Here is a 17,229-nt window from a genome sequence, read left to right as displayed (position 1 = left end):
CTGCAGGATGGAAGCCTCCAACAATTCGCGTTGAGGGATATGAACCATAATCTGCCATGCTGATTGGCAGATCGACCTTTTTAGCAGTCAGGGGCTTGAACCCTGGTCTACTCAAGAGCGTGTGCTACTGCACTACCGCTCCTGAGCACTCGGCTAGGGAAGCCTCCGTAGCCCGGTATATTACACAAATATAAATACTACATAGGTTATATTTATATTATAAATAATTCCTTGATGAAAATGTAAACTAATATGTCGAAAATGTTTTTTTCTACATGAAAAATAAAGTAATAAAAACCTCCCCCCGAGATTGACTAACTACAACCTCGAAGGAAGGACTAGAAATTGCTCCAGTCGTGGATGTGCATTGAACCCAGACCTCCAAACAAATGACATATGGCAATGCATCATGCTAACTATGCTGCCATGGGTGGGCTCAGCTACATAGAAATGCATTGAGTTATATGTTCAAAATGCCCACCACAGGCACATACGTGAACAGCAGTTTGCTAAACATAGCAGATAACACATCACTGTAATTTTCTTGCTTCCTGTTCTACCATCGCACACAAACCTCGAAATTTCAATTTTTGTGTACACGCTATGCGCATGTAAAAAAAAGAGAAGAGCCTTAGGAGAGTTTCAAAGCATCATAGGCACAGACATCAGTGATGCTGTGGTGCAGGATACATCATCCTTTTGAAAATAAACTGCTGCATGAAAGTAATCATTGAATACGGTAACTTTAGCTTCATGTTAAAATCTGATTTGATCAAGAGTGTTATTGGCCAGTAAACATATTCCTGCACATGTTTTTTGGGACTAAAAAGCATGTGCAGGAATCGTATTTAGCGATCACGGCCTTGAACCCTAGGTTCAAAACGAAAAACTTACATTATAGTACCAAATAGTTTAAAAAATAATTAAAAATCAATTTAACACAATTAAAAATAAGAAAATTAAAAGAATTTAACGAAAAAATTGCAAAACGATTTTCCTTCCTGAAGCTGCAACGCCTTTCGACTGTATGTCTTGATCACAGGAATTAAAATTAGCGAATAGGGGTATGAAACTTAAATAGGGGTTTGTCTTCGCGCATGCGCGTAAAACGCAGGAATCGGAGATCAGATATGGCCGATGAATATTAACCTGGTATACATTTCTTGCGGTGATTGCGACTCGTCTTATCAGGGTTCGACTCCCTTTCTTTTGAATATTCGTGTTAATCAACGTGCGGCCTCAGTTCGGGCTTCTCGTTCAGCAGCGTCCGAATTAGCCTTTCATGCCGTTAACGAAAAACAGTTTTTTATTTAACGAGGTCAAAATACCTAAGTGTCCAACGTAATTATATGCGACTATTAATTGCAGAAACCGTAGAAATTAAATTAAACGAAAATTCTGTTAATGTTCGTCTGCCATATCTCATCTCCGATTCGTCGGATTTTACGCGCATGCGCGAAGACAAATAATCCCTATTTGTTTCATCATCGTCAGCCATTTTCAATCCACTGCAGGATTAAGGCCTCTCCAGCAAATTTACAGTTCCTTGTTTTGAGCACTGGCCATCCATTTACTACTCACAAACTCATGAATTTCATCTATCCATCTCCGCCTTTGTCTTCCAGGTTTTCTTCTAGCTCCTCTTGGGTACCATTCTGTTATTTTTTTAGTCCATCTGTCATCATGTCTTCGAGCTATGTGTCCTGCCCAAGACCATTTTAGTTCTTTAGTTTTGATAAGAATGTCCTTTACTTCAGTTTGCAGCCTAATCCCCTTGTTTCTCTTCTTATCTAACAGTCTGATTCCAATATAATTCGTTCCATTCTTTGCTGTGTAGTTCTCAGCTTCTCTTCCATTCTTTTGGTGACTTCCCAAGTTTCACTTCCATAAGTCGTAGTGGGGTGAATACACTGATTTATTATTTTACGTTTCAGACAAACTGGGATATTGCTCTTCAGTATGTGACTATATTTCCTGAATGGTATCCATCCAAAATTTATTCTTCTCTTGACTTCTAGCCATTTATCATTATTACAGCTAATAACTTGTCCCAGATAAGTATATGACTCCACCTTTTCAATTACTGCTCCTTCATTATTTCCCTTTCTGTGGCATACTTGTTCATCATTACTTTTGTTTTAGCCATATTCATCTTTAGTCCAAAATCCTTACTAACTGTGCATAACTGATTTTCCTCTAATTCCTTGGGAATGTGATTTCTGACTACAATGTCATCTGCAAATCGTAAATGGTTTAGGTACTCTCCGTTCTCAAGACTCCTTCCTGCGACCAGTCTAATCTTCTGAAAGCTTCCTCAATGGCAGCAGTAAACAGCTTCGGAGATATTGTCTCCTTGTCGAACTCCTTTCTCGATTTTAAATTTCCTACTGTCTTTGTCTAGTGTCTTTTTTTTTATGAAAACCCCAAACACGAAAGGTATCAAAACCTATAGTACTTAGTACCGTGCATGGGTTGAAGGAAAAGTATCGGGGGGGGGGGGGTGCCAGAAACTTGGCTCTAGAGACTAAACATGGGTTTCACCACTTCAAGCCTACAATAAGCAAAGTGGTGGTATTTCGCCGGTTGATGAAAGTCATCTACCACCTACCTAATGTAGGAGGTAGCACTCTCATAAATTTTCTTCAAAATCATAATATGTGGGGTATCTATGCCTTGTATTTCCAGTGCCCGAAACATTGCCTTATGCTATATGGAGTCAACTGCCTTTTCATAATCCACAAATGTCAGGCATAATGGTGTTTTATGTTCATTTGCTTTCTCCATTAGCTGTGATATTACATGAAAGTGATCCATAGTTGAGAACCCTGTCCTAAAGCCAGCTTGCTCTTTCGGTTGATTCTCATCAAGTATTCTTTCTAATCTGTTAGTAATGACCCTTGCGAACAACTTGTAGATGTGGGATAACAAGCTAATTGGTCTATAATTTCCAATTTCTCTCCTTTCTTATACATCAAAACTATGATTGCATTATTCTACTGCTTAGGCGTCACACCTTTTCTAATGCACTTTGTGAAAAGTGTTATGTCTCTTCCTCCCAATTTTAACAACTGTACAGTAACTTCGTCTTCCCAGGGGGCTTTTTGATTCATTTTCTTCAATACATGTTGAATACCGCGTATGTCGTATGTGCTGCTACTTTGCAATCCATCTTTCCCACTGCTGGCATCATTCCCTCGCTCCTTGTATAATTCTCTATAGTAGTCTGCTATTTGAATTATGCCTTCTCTGCTGTTTATAAGTAAACCATCACTATTCTTGTTTCAGTATCATTTGTCTTTCTGTATCACTGCTCATTTAAATCGTTTTCCTTTAATGCTTGTTCTACTTATCTTCTTATGTCCTCTCTGAGTCTCTTTCTAATGGCTTTACATAACTCAGTATACTCAATTTTTTCCTTGTCAGTGTTTATTTTGTTCTTCATTTTTCGCCTTCCTTTCATCATAAGTGTTTCTTGACTAATTTTTTCTTCTTTGGATTTCTTTTTCCCTATAGGTTTCTTGGGCTTTATCATTTTCAGAAAGTTGTAATATTCCTCGTCGATATCTTGGTCTTGAGCAGTCTGCAGAAGCTCCAACTTGTTCTTAAGTTCCAGTACATACTGCTTTTTCACCTATTCTGTTATCTCAAAGACCTTTGTATTATTTACTCGAGTAAATTTTTCTTTCCTACATCTATATCAAGTGCACATCTTACCATTCTGTGATCACTTCCAACATTTACCTTATTCAGGATGGTATCATCATTCACAACATATCTTCTGTAAGTGAGGATATCGATTTCATTAGTTGTTAATCCATTTGGAATCTTCCATGTCCACTTTCTGTTCACCCTTTTCTTGAAAAGTCTTCATTACTGACAATCCTTGAGATTCTACAAATTCCATGTCTTTCACCAATTCCAAAATTTCCCATAGTTCTCCTTTCTGCGGTTTTGTCTTTTTCCAACCTTAGCATTGAAGTCCCCCATAATAAGTGTAGTGGGTTTTCTGCTCATCTAGAAGACTCAATTTCGGTGTACATTTGTTCAACCTGTTCATCATCATGGCTCGATGTTGGTGCATAAATCATAACTTTAGCTTTTACCTCTTGGAAATCTTGAGTCTTGACACCCTTGGTGATGTACGTTTGAATTCCAAAATGTTTTTTAAATCTTTATGGACCAACTCCACCTTCACTCCTTTCACTGTTTCCATTGTTGTACAGCAGGTTTCCACTTGATAAGCTTATAAGTGATTCATTTCTTCTTCTTGTTTCAGCCAAACCGATGATATTCCAATTCACATTTTCTAATTCCTTTTCCAGCTCTAATATCCTGTCCACCGATGAGTGATCTTATGTTAAAACAGGCGAAGTTCAGTTTCCGTTGCATGGCAGCCTGGTCGTAACCAGTCTTAGCACCCTCTGATTCCATATTGATCCTCTCGCTGCCGTAAGAGGGAGTGGTTTCATACTCACCCCTATTCGGTAATTGTCATTCCTGTGATCACGACATACGGTCGAAAAGTGATGTCAGCTTCAGGAAGGAAAAATTGTTTTGCAATTTTTTCGTTAAACTCTTATTTTTTAAAATATTTGTTATTCCAATGCAAGTTTTTCGATTTTTTTGTTTTAACTTCTGGAGAGTCATACGAAGTGTTCTACGTACTATATTGAAGTAAACTCCTCTTATTTTACAAATATTATCTTCTCTGAATGCTTCCAGTATCGTTTCAGAATGTACTTCCCATCTTGAATTTTCCTTATTTAACAGGGTAACCAATTACTTGGAACATAAATTTATTTTAGCTTTTTAAATTATTCAAGTCGGTCAAGTCTGCACAATGACTAGCGCTTATACATACCTTTGAAACACCTTGAATAGTAATGTTTTTGCATACTTCGGTAAGCCCCAAATATATATGGTTCTAGGCATGCACTTATGGGAAAACAGTAACATTTTTTTACTCCTGTGGTCAGTGTCCCTAGATGAAAAACCAGTTTTGAATGGGGAGTACTACATCCCATTCCCAAAAACAACCAACTTCACTACTGTCAAAGTCCATATATTGCTCCAGGCTTGACAGGATTCGAACTCTGGTCTTTTTCACTGTGGACGGGGAGTGAACGTAACCACTTAAATGCAAGCCATCAAACTTGAATTGTTTAGTGATTAAAAAAAGCAAGTACACGGTCCACCTTTTTCATAAGAAATTAGCATTAGCCATAGAGTTGAATGAAGCCCCAGACAAAATAAAGAATAAACCTATGGTATCCAGCTTGGAATTTCTTCAAACTGTTTCAACACCCAACTTATTAACATGGTGATGGCAATTTTTTTTTTTTTTTTTTTTTGGACAAATGGACATTATTCAGATTCCTTCCAGGTGATTGAAAAATTTTTCTTGCTAGTAACACTTCATGAGCATTTAACCTCTTAATGAATGACAATTTTTCCATTCACAAGGCTTGGATAACAATGCAGGAGACAAAACATGTGGGGTTAATTCTCTTCACAAAGCCTTTGATTACTTGTTTCCTGCATGCATGCATGCACACACACACACACACACACACACACACACACACACACACACACACACACAAAAACTCCTTGTAAGGTTCATCTAATATGCAACATATTAGCAATTCTTGCCTATATTCACTCTCCACACAGTGCTCAACATGGTCTGGTATAGCAGCCCCTATTCAGCAGAATCTACTCTAGAACAGTTAATGCAGCTAGCACATACATGTCATTCTTTGTTATACACTGGTCAAAAAACATGAACCTTTGTATTAATAGACAGAAGAAATGCAAATACAGGTGCAAAGAAAACTGTGATGTGGGGTGCCGTGTGGCTTCATTGGGTATAGACTGCACAGACTATTCGACTGCAACAATCTGATTCCAAAATGTCAGACTTTTTCAAAGTCTGACAGCATACTTTGAAAAAGGTCTTATCATTGGTGATGTTTATTTAAAGAATGAAAGACTATTTTCTCACAGGTTTTTAATAACTGGAAAGCAAGCAGTTCTACATCTCAAAAGAAAAATGTGGCAGACAAAGCCATACAAGAGAGAAGCCATCATAATCTAAGAACTGTACAGACAAATAGGACATCCAGTGTGCAGCAAATATCTGAATTCAACCAAGTCCGGAACTGCCTGCCCTATTCAACTCTTGCCATGAGCAGAGAATTAAATATATTGGGTAGGGGCAGTCGCCTACCCAACAATAAAGTCTTCCTAAAACCAAGAAATCCACTTGCAGTGGTACTGAAAACATCATGATTGGCAGTGAAACAATGCCAAGTGGTCAGACGAATCACGATGCTTTTTATGCACTGATGATAGGCAAAGAGTGTGGCAAGAACTTCATGAAGCAATGGACCCTACTTGTTAAGATAACCCAAGCATCTGGAGGTGGTATCATGGTATGAGGAAAGTTTTGTTGTCACAGACTGTCCACTGATACCAAAGGTCAAATTCCAGCCGAGTACCTGAATTTTGTATCAGATCTACATCCTGCACTGTTACATTTTTATCCAAAAAGGTGATGGCCACTTTATGAATGACAATACAAGTGTATCGTACCAGAATTGTTCAGAGAACATGACATGGATTTCCACATTTCCCTGGCACCCCACATTCATCTCATGTCAATCATATTGAGGTGTGGCATATGCTGGAGGGCTATTTGGCAATAAAGTCTTCCTTTAACTTTGTCACAGCTATGCAATATTTTGCTGTTAAACCAAGGTGGCCTGATTCTGATACTGAATAAAGGTTTGTATTTTTTTGGCCAGTGTAATTCTATAATTTACTCTTTCATTTAGGATTAGCATTCAGTTGCATATGGAGTTTCACTTTTCAACATAGCCCAGCAGAAGAAACAAGGATGTGGCAATTTCATTTGGTGCTTGCTTGAGTATTGCCTTACTCACATGAGGCAAAAACAGTTCACCAACATTTCCCTTGTAGCCTGTATTATTTTTACAACTGCTAATGTTCTTTTTCAGGAAAAAAAAAAAAAATTAGAATATTTATCCAGCCCTATATGGCTTCAGGTCAATATTTTATCAGTTCAGACCTACACAAACATGTTGTTCACATTCCCCCTCTTTAATCTGAGCTTTTTTCCCCTTTATTCTATACAGCTTATTACAAATTCTTGGTTTGTGCATTTTCATTACTCCCTGATCTGAGATTTTTTAATCTGAGATTTTTCAGTAGTAAGCAGTCCATCAGCTGATTTCATAGGATTTCAAAGTTCCACTTATCCTTAATACAGGCCTTTCATTTTTGGGAATCTTCCCCCCGCCACACCCTTCCCGTAATATCAGGAATTTTGTTCTATTAAAAGAGCTAATGACAAGCCGTAATACCCCACTCAAGGGTATTACAGCCTGTCTCAGGACCTCTTCCTTTAGTTCTGTTTTTAACTTGAGTGATTTGGTATCAGTAAAAACAAAAAACCATCCTATCAGGGTTTTTTTTTTTTTTTTTTTTTGAAGGCAGCAGCTGCAAAAATGAGAATGACTCAGGATGTTTATTTTAACAGATCATTGCAAAATAAGTACATTCTTATTCATATTTTCAAAAAATGAATACGGATTGATCAGTCTCTCTGCAGCAGCTATTAGAAAGCATTTTACATATTTATTGCTGTTTTAACTTACTCTGTTTTTGCACTTACTCTAACATTGTAATGCAGTGTTTGTAGATAGGCAAAATGTCTGTCAACAAAGTGAATACAACTGCCAGTAAAACACTTGCATATCACACTGCTGAACAAGTTTTAAGTAGAATTCAATGAAGCTGTTTAACATTTCTAATATGCACAGCCTGCCAACTTTCAAACATGGAATGATTTTCTAATTATTAGGAAAAATCAGGATTTTTGTTCCAGTCTGCAACCTGACCTCAGACAGAAGCAAATCAGCCAGTGAGCCCACTTGTACAGACATAATACAAAACAAAAATCACATGTACTGGTACCTCTGGTCAAAGCACCAAATATTCTCAAACTTTTAGTACTAATTTTTCTGTCTAACTGTTATAACATAATCCTATAAAGAAAGAAAAAAAAGAAGCTTAAAAGTTCCGTTTTCATATGATAAAAAGCAATCATTGTACCAATTACATTAGAGCCTGAAAAGATTCATGGCACAGAAATCTAAGCTATCCATTATTCTTTCTTTTTTAGAAGTTTCACTGATAGAAGAAAAAGGGTACGCTTCATCTGAGTGGTGGGGAGAAAATGCACAATAAGCTTTTTTTTTTATAAACTGCCTGTCAGAGATGGGGAGAACTGGATAAATTTACCCTCCCACCACTAAAACCTGCAACTTTTTTGAGAACAGGGTTTAGATTTGTTTCCCACAGTGCAGTGGATTCTTGGGGACGACTGTATTTTGCACCAAGAGGAGCCACTTGAAGGTGAACTACAGGGATTTCTAATTATTTGCACCAGAGAAAGCACCCATGACTAGCAAGGCAGAATATTTTCTTAGATTTTTGGTAGACAAAACAGTGTATGCTATTTGAAAAATAGTTTTAGAATTATCAGAAGTGTGAAAAATTGTGAATGAGCCCAAAAAGCAGTTATTTTTTCAAAAACAATTACTATAAATACAAACAATAATTATTATTTTTGAAGTGGTTAATACCATTAACAAGCAAGGTAGGAGAAAAAAACAAAAACAAATGGTAGTACTTTAAGTTTCTGTATATGCAAATCAATTTTTCTTAAGGGATATGATTAATTTTTTGACATGCACCACTCAAAATCAGTATATAGATACATAAAACCAAGCAGTGCAATAACAAAACTAACCGATCGCTGACTATTCACACTACACAAAAACCACAAGTTACAGATCACGTGTACAATGCGAATCAAAATTTGTATAAGCCAGAGTGAGAGCTAATTTTTCATTTTGGTAACAGAATGCAATTCCTACAAAACCACATTTGTCGAAACACTATGTCCACATGCAACACAGCAGTTACACTTAAAATAATCTATACTGGTTTGTTTGTGATGAAGCCATTGTAACATATTCTGTCTGAACTAACAATACTTTTGTTCAAAATTGCACATGAATGTCAAAGTCAAATTTCAATATTAATTTAAAAATTATCCAGATTCACCACTACCAATTATCAATTTTGCAATTAGTCATTATACTTGCAATATTTGATAGTAAGTTTCAATATCTGATAATAAATTTTAATTACTGGTATTTGGATTGCATGAATTTTGAATTACCCTGTAGTTATAAACAAAAATATATTTATTCAATGAAGTTAATGGCGTGTTGATCCACCTTTTCTTCAATGAGTTGTGAAGAATTTCTGTTAGAAGGTTCATAGAATCATGAATGACCTACTCCTCACAAAGTATTACGAGTTCCACTAATGAAAATAACTGCCCTGCTCTAATTCCATATCCCAAATATGTTCATAAGTGGGTTGCAATCAGCACTTTGTGCTAGCCACTGCAACGACATTGTTATTCTCTTGAAATCACATGTTCACAATCCCTGTTTTATGACTAGGAATACTGTTGTTTTGGAAGGTGTAAGATTGCTGTGCAGACTGGGATCACAAAGTGGCATCTTCAGGGTTCAATAGAGAGTTCCTTATTGTTTCAGATATTTGTTAATGACATCGATGAAGACTGATGTCAAAGTTTGCTGATGATGCAATATAAGGATACTGGCTAACAACAGTAAGTCTGACTTCCTTGCATCACTTTGGAAAGGAAAGTTGATGGCTCTGAATGTGCAGAATAATGGAATCTATTTCAACCCATTTCTTCAAATAAGTTTGATCAACCATCTTGAAACCAACTTGTTTCAAGGCGGTTGATCAAAATAGAAATACTTCCCCACTCCAGGGAATACTAAGATCGTCACACATTTGTTTGTTATTTGGTTTTTAGGAGCATTAGCAACTAAAGCCATATTGCTCCAGGGATATGCGGTGGTCATTCTCTGACCTTTCCGCATCCTCTGTATTTGGTGGTCATGGGCTCGAACCCAGGTCTAATCAAGAAGCATGTGCTACACACTGCTTCTCCTGCCCACCAGGCGTCGTCACATGTGAACTCAGCAATGTAACTTTCAAGGTCAGCCACACTACCTTTTTAAATAACAATATGGTTAAAAGTATAAGTTGTAGCTGACAGCAATTACACACTTATTCAATATGTTATTTGTGTTAACATTTTTATTTTTTTGTGCAATCCTACAAACAACGTAACACAGTGTAATACAGAAATATCATTAGCGTTATCTAATCAGAAAGATATTATAATGTAACTTTCTGGTTAATAACAAAATGCATACTGATCCAAGTTACTACTCAGACTATCAAAATAGCTTTTCTTATCCACCAACTTATCACATAACAATGCAATTAAAACATTGCCAATATAAAATTCGTTGCTAGTAATGAGTTGTAGAAAACTGACTGCAAATAGTTGAAAACAAAAAGAACATGCCAAAAACAACTGACATGATAGCCATTTCAGTAAGAGGAAGACAATGGAGTTCTGTAGCACTGAGCACATGTAGTTTGGGTGGGCTCGATAAAGAATGTAGCAAGAAACTATGGATTCCTCTTTATTTCAATGGGCAGTATATTAAACCTCCAATGAAACAAATTTTGATATCTGGTGATTGGGAGGGACAGGTGTGTTACACACCAAACTAACTACGAGGCATCAGAACATTGTGTTTGTAACTGAGCGTATCCTTTGGTCAGTTTTCTGGATGAAAAAATCATGCAGCCCTTAACTGAGACCAACTAACTCAGTCAAATTGTGAAAAAAGCCCATAAAAATTCCTCACACACTGAGAGGATTCAAACTTGGGCCCACTCCATATGGGAGGATGGCAATTAAAACAACCATGCTACCAATAAGGGCACAGCTGGCCAAAATAATGTACTATACTGTCAAATTTATGGATAAGATATTTAAGTTTTCTTAAAAACTTTTATAACCACTGTTACTTACCTTCACTGAAAAACTATGCATAAAATATCAAAATTCTAGTTGAATCTGCTCTGCTGATAGCAGTTACACAAAATTTCAGAAACCGAATATGTGTTTACACAATACATGCTTTTAAATCAGCAAGGGAAACACTAAGATACAGTTCAGTAGAACCTGAGACAAGAGAAGCAGAAATAAGATTTAAGTGTGAATTCCATAATTTCCATTCTTCCTATTTTGATTTGTGTCCACGAACAATATATTAATTGTGAATTATGAAGTGGGTATCCATTGAGTGCAGTTTTCTCAAGAATGCAACAAGTCACAGTTTAAACTATTTTATTGTACCAGATCATAACATCTCAAAAACTTCCTTTAATAGACACATACAAGAGAGGATGCCAACAGCTGTAGAAAGTTACAACAGAAAGAAGCAAATACTGACCTGGTGTAGAGTATATATAGAGCAGAATATAGGAAGTAGTGCAAACTTCTTGAGTTAGTCCCCAACATAGCATTCAAATGCAAAAATGAACATTTTAAGCCTGATCCTCATGAAATACACGGTAGGCTACTATTCCTTATTTTAGTTTCCCCCTTCTCATTTCCCCCCCTAAAAAATCCTTCTATTAGTATTTACAAGCTGTAAAACTTATGGAATACAACTAGCATCTTTGGTTAACTACAAAAATTAAATAATCCAAAAAATCAGCAATAGGTTAAAAAAAACAAAAAACTTTTAAATGGCAACGGTAGAAAGTGTGGATCTTCAATATGAGTTAAGTTAAACCTGGAAAAATAAACTGAGTATATCTGTATTTAACATTCAAACACCACCATATTTGGTAATGTAGTAAAAAATTCTTTCTGTACAATTAGTATGATCCGAAACTGTTAATGGAATTAAGTAAAATGAGTATCAAAGTACACGTTTATGGTAAAATAAGTTAACAATATTTGCTATGAAAAGTTTGTACTTAATTTGGGTAGCTTCATGCTTTCCACCAATAGTTGAGAAATAATTTAAGTTATTTATTACCTTCAACAAATTAAGGATTTTAGTTTAATTAAAGTCATTGAGTGTACGCGTAATCTAAATTCCCTATTTTATATATATATATATATATATATATATATATATATATAAAATTCCCTATATATATATATATATATATATATAAGTACAAGTACTATGCATGAATTTTTCAGTATTTTTAATAACTTCACAGGACTACAATGATTGTTAACTATTATCATTATTATTTTATTTTTGCTTAATTGCCTAATAATGGATATGTATTTAAATTTACGATACCTAAGTTTAAGTTTTCCAATTTGCTTTTCTCTACATGAAGTTTTAAGTCAGTTAACTGTACTGTTATAAACTAAACAGGAATGAATATTCATGTTGTGCTGGTTGCATGTTACAAAATTAGTCTTCTCTGTCAAAAAAGTGAACTAAAAATAATAAAAAGAAAGGCTTGCTCATGATTAAATAAAATTCATTATTTCAAAATTATCTGCTATAAGCAAACAACTCAAGCAGAAATTATGATACACTGCAAAATATTACTGGTTTCTTTTGTGTGTTAGGGTGGGGGAGGGGGGAATGGAGGGGAAAGGGAGGAAGTACAAGGATTTGCATGCCCAAAATTACACACTTAACTAGTACCTTACTATAAACATGAGTTTAAATGAAAACTAACAAAATATAGTAATTCATGTGGTTGAAATATTCTCTCAGACATTTTACTTTCTGTAATACTTTTGCTAATATTAATGGCTTCTTGGCTACAGGAGCAGTGATATGTTTTTCTACCTGTCATGTCAATGAACAGCTATTAGTCCTGTTATATCCTACTAAATTTTGCAATTAATAATATGTTCATAAATACATTCTAATAACAGCTCATGGAGTTTGCACCTAAATGGCAAATTTTTTATTGCTTACTTTCAATGAAACTTTTAACTTTATTCAGTAATCTACTTTAATATTCCTGTGAGTGACTTAATATCAAGAAAAATAAGCAAATGAATCATGGTTTTCAAAATTTTGTAATTGCTAATTAAGCCTGCTTTATACAGTATCTATGGTAAAAATACTGCATCTGAAGTTCATTCCAAACCTAGAGTTACTGTGAAGGGAAAAGTAAAAAAAATAATAAACCCATCATATAATTTTTATACATGCAATAAGCTAAAATATTTCTATAACTGAAACACATCTATGCAAATTCATTTAACTATTAATTATCAATGTACATTCTCACTAAAAATTAGCAAATGAAATAAAGGAATCAATTTTCAGTGACAATATTCAACATATGCATATCTGAGTGGTTAAATGATTAAATCTAAAAATGGCAATTTCTTAACACTTAATTTCTAGCATACTTACACAACCATGTAGTAGAAACATTCTTCTGAAGTTCAAACTGATTTATTTAAAAATTAGCTTGCTGCCATTTTATACCCTGTGACATTAACTATTATATATTTACAATTCCATAGGAGAGGCAAGCCGATAGTAAGATAATTAATTACTATTTAACTATTGTCGAAATGGGTGGTTCTATGAATTTTCTAATAAAAATAAGTTACTCAGTCTTAAAAAAAAAAAAAAAAAAAAGAAAGAAAGAAAAAAAAAGAAAGAAATTAGACAGTTAAGAGAAAAGCAGAGCCATAAGTTTATTTTTCTGCCGTTTCCCTAAAACATTTGTATTTAATGAATTGTGTAAAATAAAAGTTAGCTAAATTCAAGATTCCACCCCTCCCCCTCCCTCTCAAATCTCGATTCAGTGCAAGTGTCTTTAACACAATTCAGAAGGTGGGGATTGGTTCTTCTACTTGAAGGAATCAGAAACTTTTAAATTTTAATCAGGAGGCCGCTTCTCAGAAAATTTTTTGGTGAACTCCTCGGCATTTTTCAGGAATTTTTTTCTATCCTTTGAGTATTCTTCAGCTAGATCAGCTCTGAGAGGATGTTCAGGCTCAGGATCATTTACTAATGCCACTAATGCTTGAATTACTGAAATAACAGAAATTATAGTTATTCATCTGTATGGCTTTATGTTAATGACAAATAATAGGAAAAAAAAGTCTAACAAAGTGCATATTACAATAGTAATAATGGTTGTTTGCAGTGATTCACTGCCACCTTGATTATTCCATTTTGCTTTCCTTAAAGATACCAAATGATAATTTGTGAACTGATAAGAATTTACATACTTGATATATTTCCTGCTTGTAAAAAATACATGGTTCAATATAGAATGATACAATTTGACTCACTTCTGGTATTACCAGAAGTGAGAAGTGAATGATTTTTAGACATTACACAATGAACATATATGCAACAGAAATTATGCACGTCATAAAATGCAATAAAGCTTATTTTAAAATTTCATTATTTAGTACCGGCTATCTTTTTTTTTTTTTTTTTTGCTTTTGATACCTTCTTTCATTAGGAAACAGTACAATTACAAATGGCAGAAATTAATGCCGCTTACACACACACACACACACACACACACACACACACACACACACACACACACACACAAAAAAAAAAAAAAAAAAATTTTTTTCTGAATTTTAAAACTGAAACAGGCTGTTTTACATGACACAGATGATATGAATTCCACTCATTGTCATTCTTGAAAATTATACTTTGTCACGTGGTACTGTTTGTACTTGAAGTAATTCAATGGTAACTCCACAAAAATCATATAATGAACAAAGATGCTAAAAATAACTTTCTCCACATCCAGAGTACCTGACAAACATGATGCATGTAATGAAAATGCTCTCAGAAAATAACTCTGTCCTTGGGTAATGCACATGTACACAATATTTTTTAAATGAAATAACAAGTAAAATTAGCTTAAAACAAAAATCCAAAAACCACAGAATATCTGAACACGATTTTAATAGTTCATATATGCTGTTGTCTGAGATAAATGAGCAGTCAAAGTTGCCTAATTAGCCTACATTGATAAATTGGGTAGGAAGTAGTGTGTATTTGAAAAACAAACAAACTGCAAATGACACACAATTTCTAGAAATATTCCAGTGAAAACTAAAGAAGCTGGCATGTATGTATCATTTGTTTCAATATAATTTTCAGGGTAAACAAATTCCACAGAGGCAGGATTTTATTGTACTTGAAAGCTTATCCATTATACATTGGCTGGCTTTAATTTTTCTTTAGAAAACATCTGGTTTTTCATTCATTGTACTTTCAACTGTTTCTGACAACCCACTGCCTTTACCAGGGCTGATTAAAATTTCGATCTTTGTAACCATAATACATTGAATTTTTTTTTGTTAATATCATAGTAAAAACAGTTTAATCTCATCATTGTACACAGCGTTATATCAACAAAAATCCATAATTATAATACTCTCATTAAAATAAAATTTGGAAAAGAGAAAAACAAAAAAATTATAGTTACATTTATAGATTACTAGAACAAACTGCTTTTATACTAACCTTGATCTGTTTTAGTTGCTGGTTTCCAATTTTCTGCGCTTATAATTGGCAAACACACTTGACCCTTTTCATCAATGTTAGGGTGGTAAATTTTGGTCCTGAATGTAATTTTGGGAGGCTTGAAAGGATATTCTGCAGGAAAGTTTATCTCTATCCTAAAAGCTCCCTTGTTGTATGGGGCATTATCCTGCTTAAACAAAAATTCAAAATTACCACTTTCAATTCTGAAAAGTGATTAAGAATTTAAATCATATGCAATTTTGTAATAATATTATAAGAAGGGTGTGATTGAAAAGGCAGTATTTTTTGTGATAAAATTAGATCCAATAATTTTATACAATACTTCAAGATATAACAAATCACTGAGGAGCAAACCATTCATTTGCAGTATCACCTGTGGCTTTTACTTCTGGTAGAGGCAGACCTTTTATCATTTTAAGCTGAGGTGACACCTCAACAAGGTTTAAGTTTAGATGGCTTCTAATTCATGGAATGAGACCAAGTCCAATATCAATCACCAATGCAAAATTCCATTCGGAGTGGTGTCATTCCTGACATTCATGGACTCTAAGAATGGTGGTAGAAGGTTCTAGTGGAGTGCAGTCTCAACCATAAAGTTTGGTGGAGGCAGTCTGATGGCATGAGGCTGGTTCACTCTTGGTACACTGGTGGTACTGTCTGAAACCAAAGTCCATGACTTAACTGGACAATTATGGTGGTAGTACACTATTTACACTGGTAGTACTACAGAAACAGGCCTTATCGGTACAATAATACTCCATATCATACAGGAGTATTTTTGTGGACAATGGTATCAAAAAGTTAGAATGGCTTGTTCAGAGCTTATATCTCAACCTCACTGAACACCTGGGAAGAACTGCAGTACTGGATTAGGCTGCTGCCCAAACTGCTTCAAAACCAGCACTGGAGCTGCTTTGCAGGAAGAATGGAAGAAAATTCAGGCCCTGTTTTTTTTTTTTTTTTTTTTTTTAAACCAAATAAGGTATAATTAATATATTAAAGGAACCTATAATACTTCAGTACCGACTACAAGTGGAAGGTGGAGAACACAGAAGACAATGGACTTTTGGATGGGACCCTTGCATAATGGGTATGGAAAGTGTCAGTGCTACTTCTCTACAATGTGGAAAATGAATGTTTACTGAAATGTACTGTAAGAAACTGTCTTGACAAACACTGTGAAAGTAAATAACTACTAGTTATACCAGCTACATTGCAAATAAGTCGCAAGCACTTACTTCCACGCAAAAACATACACAATTGTCCTTTCCTTCCCTTGTAATAAAATTAAAACTGTTAGAGCATATCGTTGGCACTATGCCAACACGAATGTACAAATTTGGCACTTTTTACCTAAATGCATTCATGTATTTACCACTAGTTAAGCTCTTATCAAGAACAACAGATGGAGCTAAAGCAATAACGGGGCATCTTAATGAATTCATCGCATTGTGCCTAAAGGATAATGAATTCCCATATTTTTTGAGTTACCACTGTATCATCTACCAACTAGTGCTAGCCAGCAAACGATTAAATACTGGAAGTGTTATGGACATAGCTTTCGAAATCATGAATTCCACCAGAGGACAATCTCTTCAAAGGAGACTTTTCAAAATGCAACTCTATGAAAAAGAACCAGATCTGATATTACGCACATGAGGTGGCTGAGTCAGAGTAAGTTTCTACAGAGATTTCGAAATTTTCTGAATGAAAT

The 17,229-nt window shown here is 34.9% G+C and overlaps 1 protein-coding gene across 2 annotated transcripts in view; it reads right to left on the bottom strand.

Moving 5' to 3' along the window:
- Positions 1-13,676: 13,676 nt before the first annotated feature.
- LOC150090240 (ubiquitin-conjugating enzyme E2 L3) overlaps positions 13,677-17,229 on the bottom strand; it is a 73,970-nt gene continuing 70,417 nt past the window's right edge. The window contains exons 3-4 of one of the 2 annotated variants that reach the window (XM_090369027.1): positions 15,495-15,684; positions 13,677-14,030 (exon numbers count right to left, since the gene is read on the bottom strand). In XM_090369027.1, the coding sequence (XP_090225153.1) occupies positions 13,876-14,030; positions 15,495-15,684 (345 nt within the window). In that variant the 3' untranslated portion in view covers positions 13,677-13,875. The remainder of the gene's footprint in view (positions 14,031-15,494; positions 15,685-17,229) is intronic. The other variant, XM_090369028.1, reaches the window with a different exon arrangement.

Source organism: Mastigoproctus giganteus, chromosome 2, assembly GCF_048544385.1.
Source record: "Mastigoproctus giganteus isolate SK-2022 chromosome 2, ASM4854438v1, whole genome shotgun sequence".
In the NCBI taxonomy this organism is placed as follows: Eukaryota; Metazoa; Arthropoda; class Arachnida; order Uropygi; family Thelyphonidae; genus Mastigoproctus; species Mastigoproctus giganteus.
Note: the sequence above shows the minus strand (reverse complement) of the source record. Positions and strands in the feature narration are given on the sequence as shown.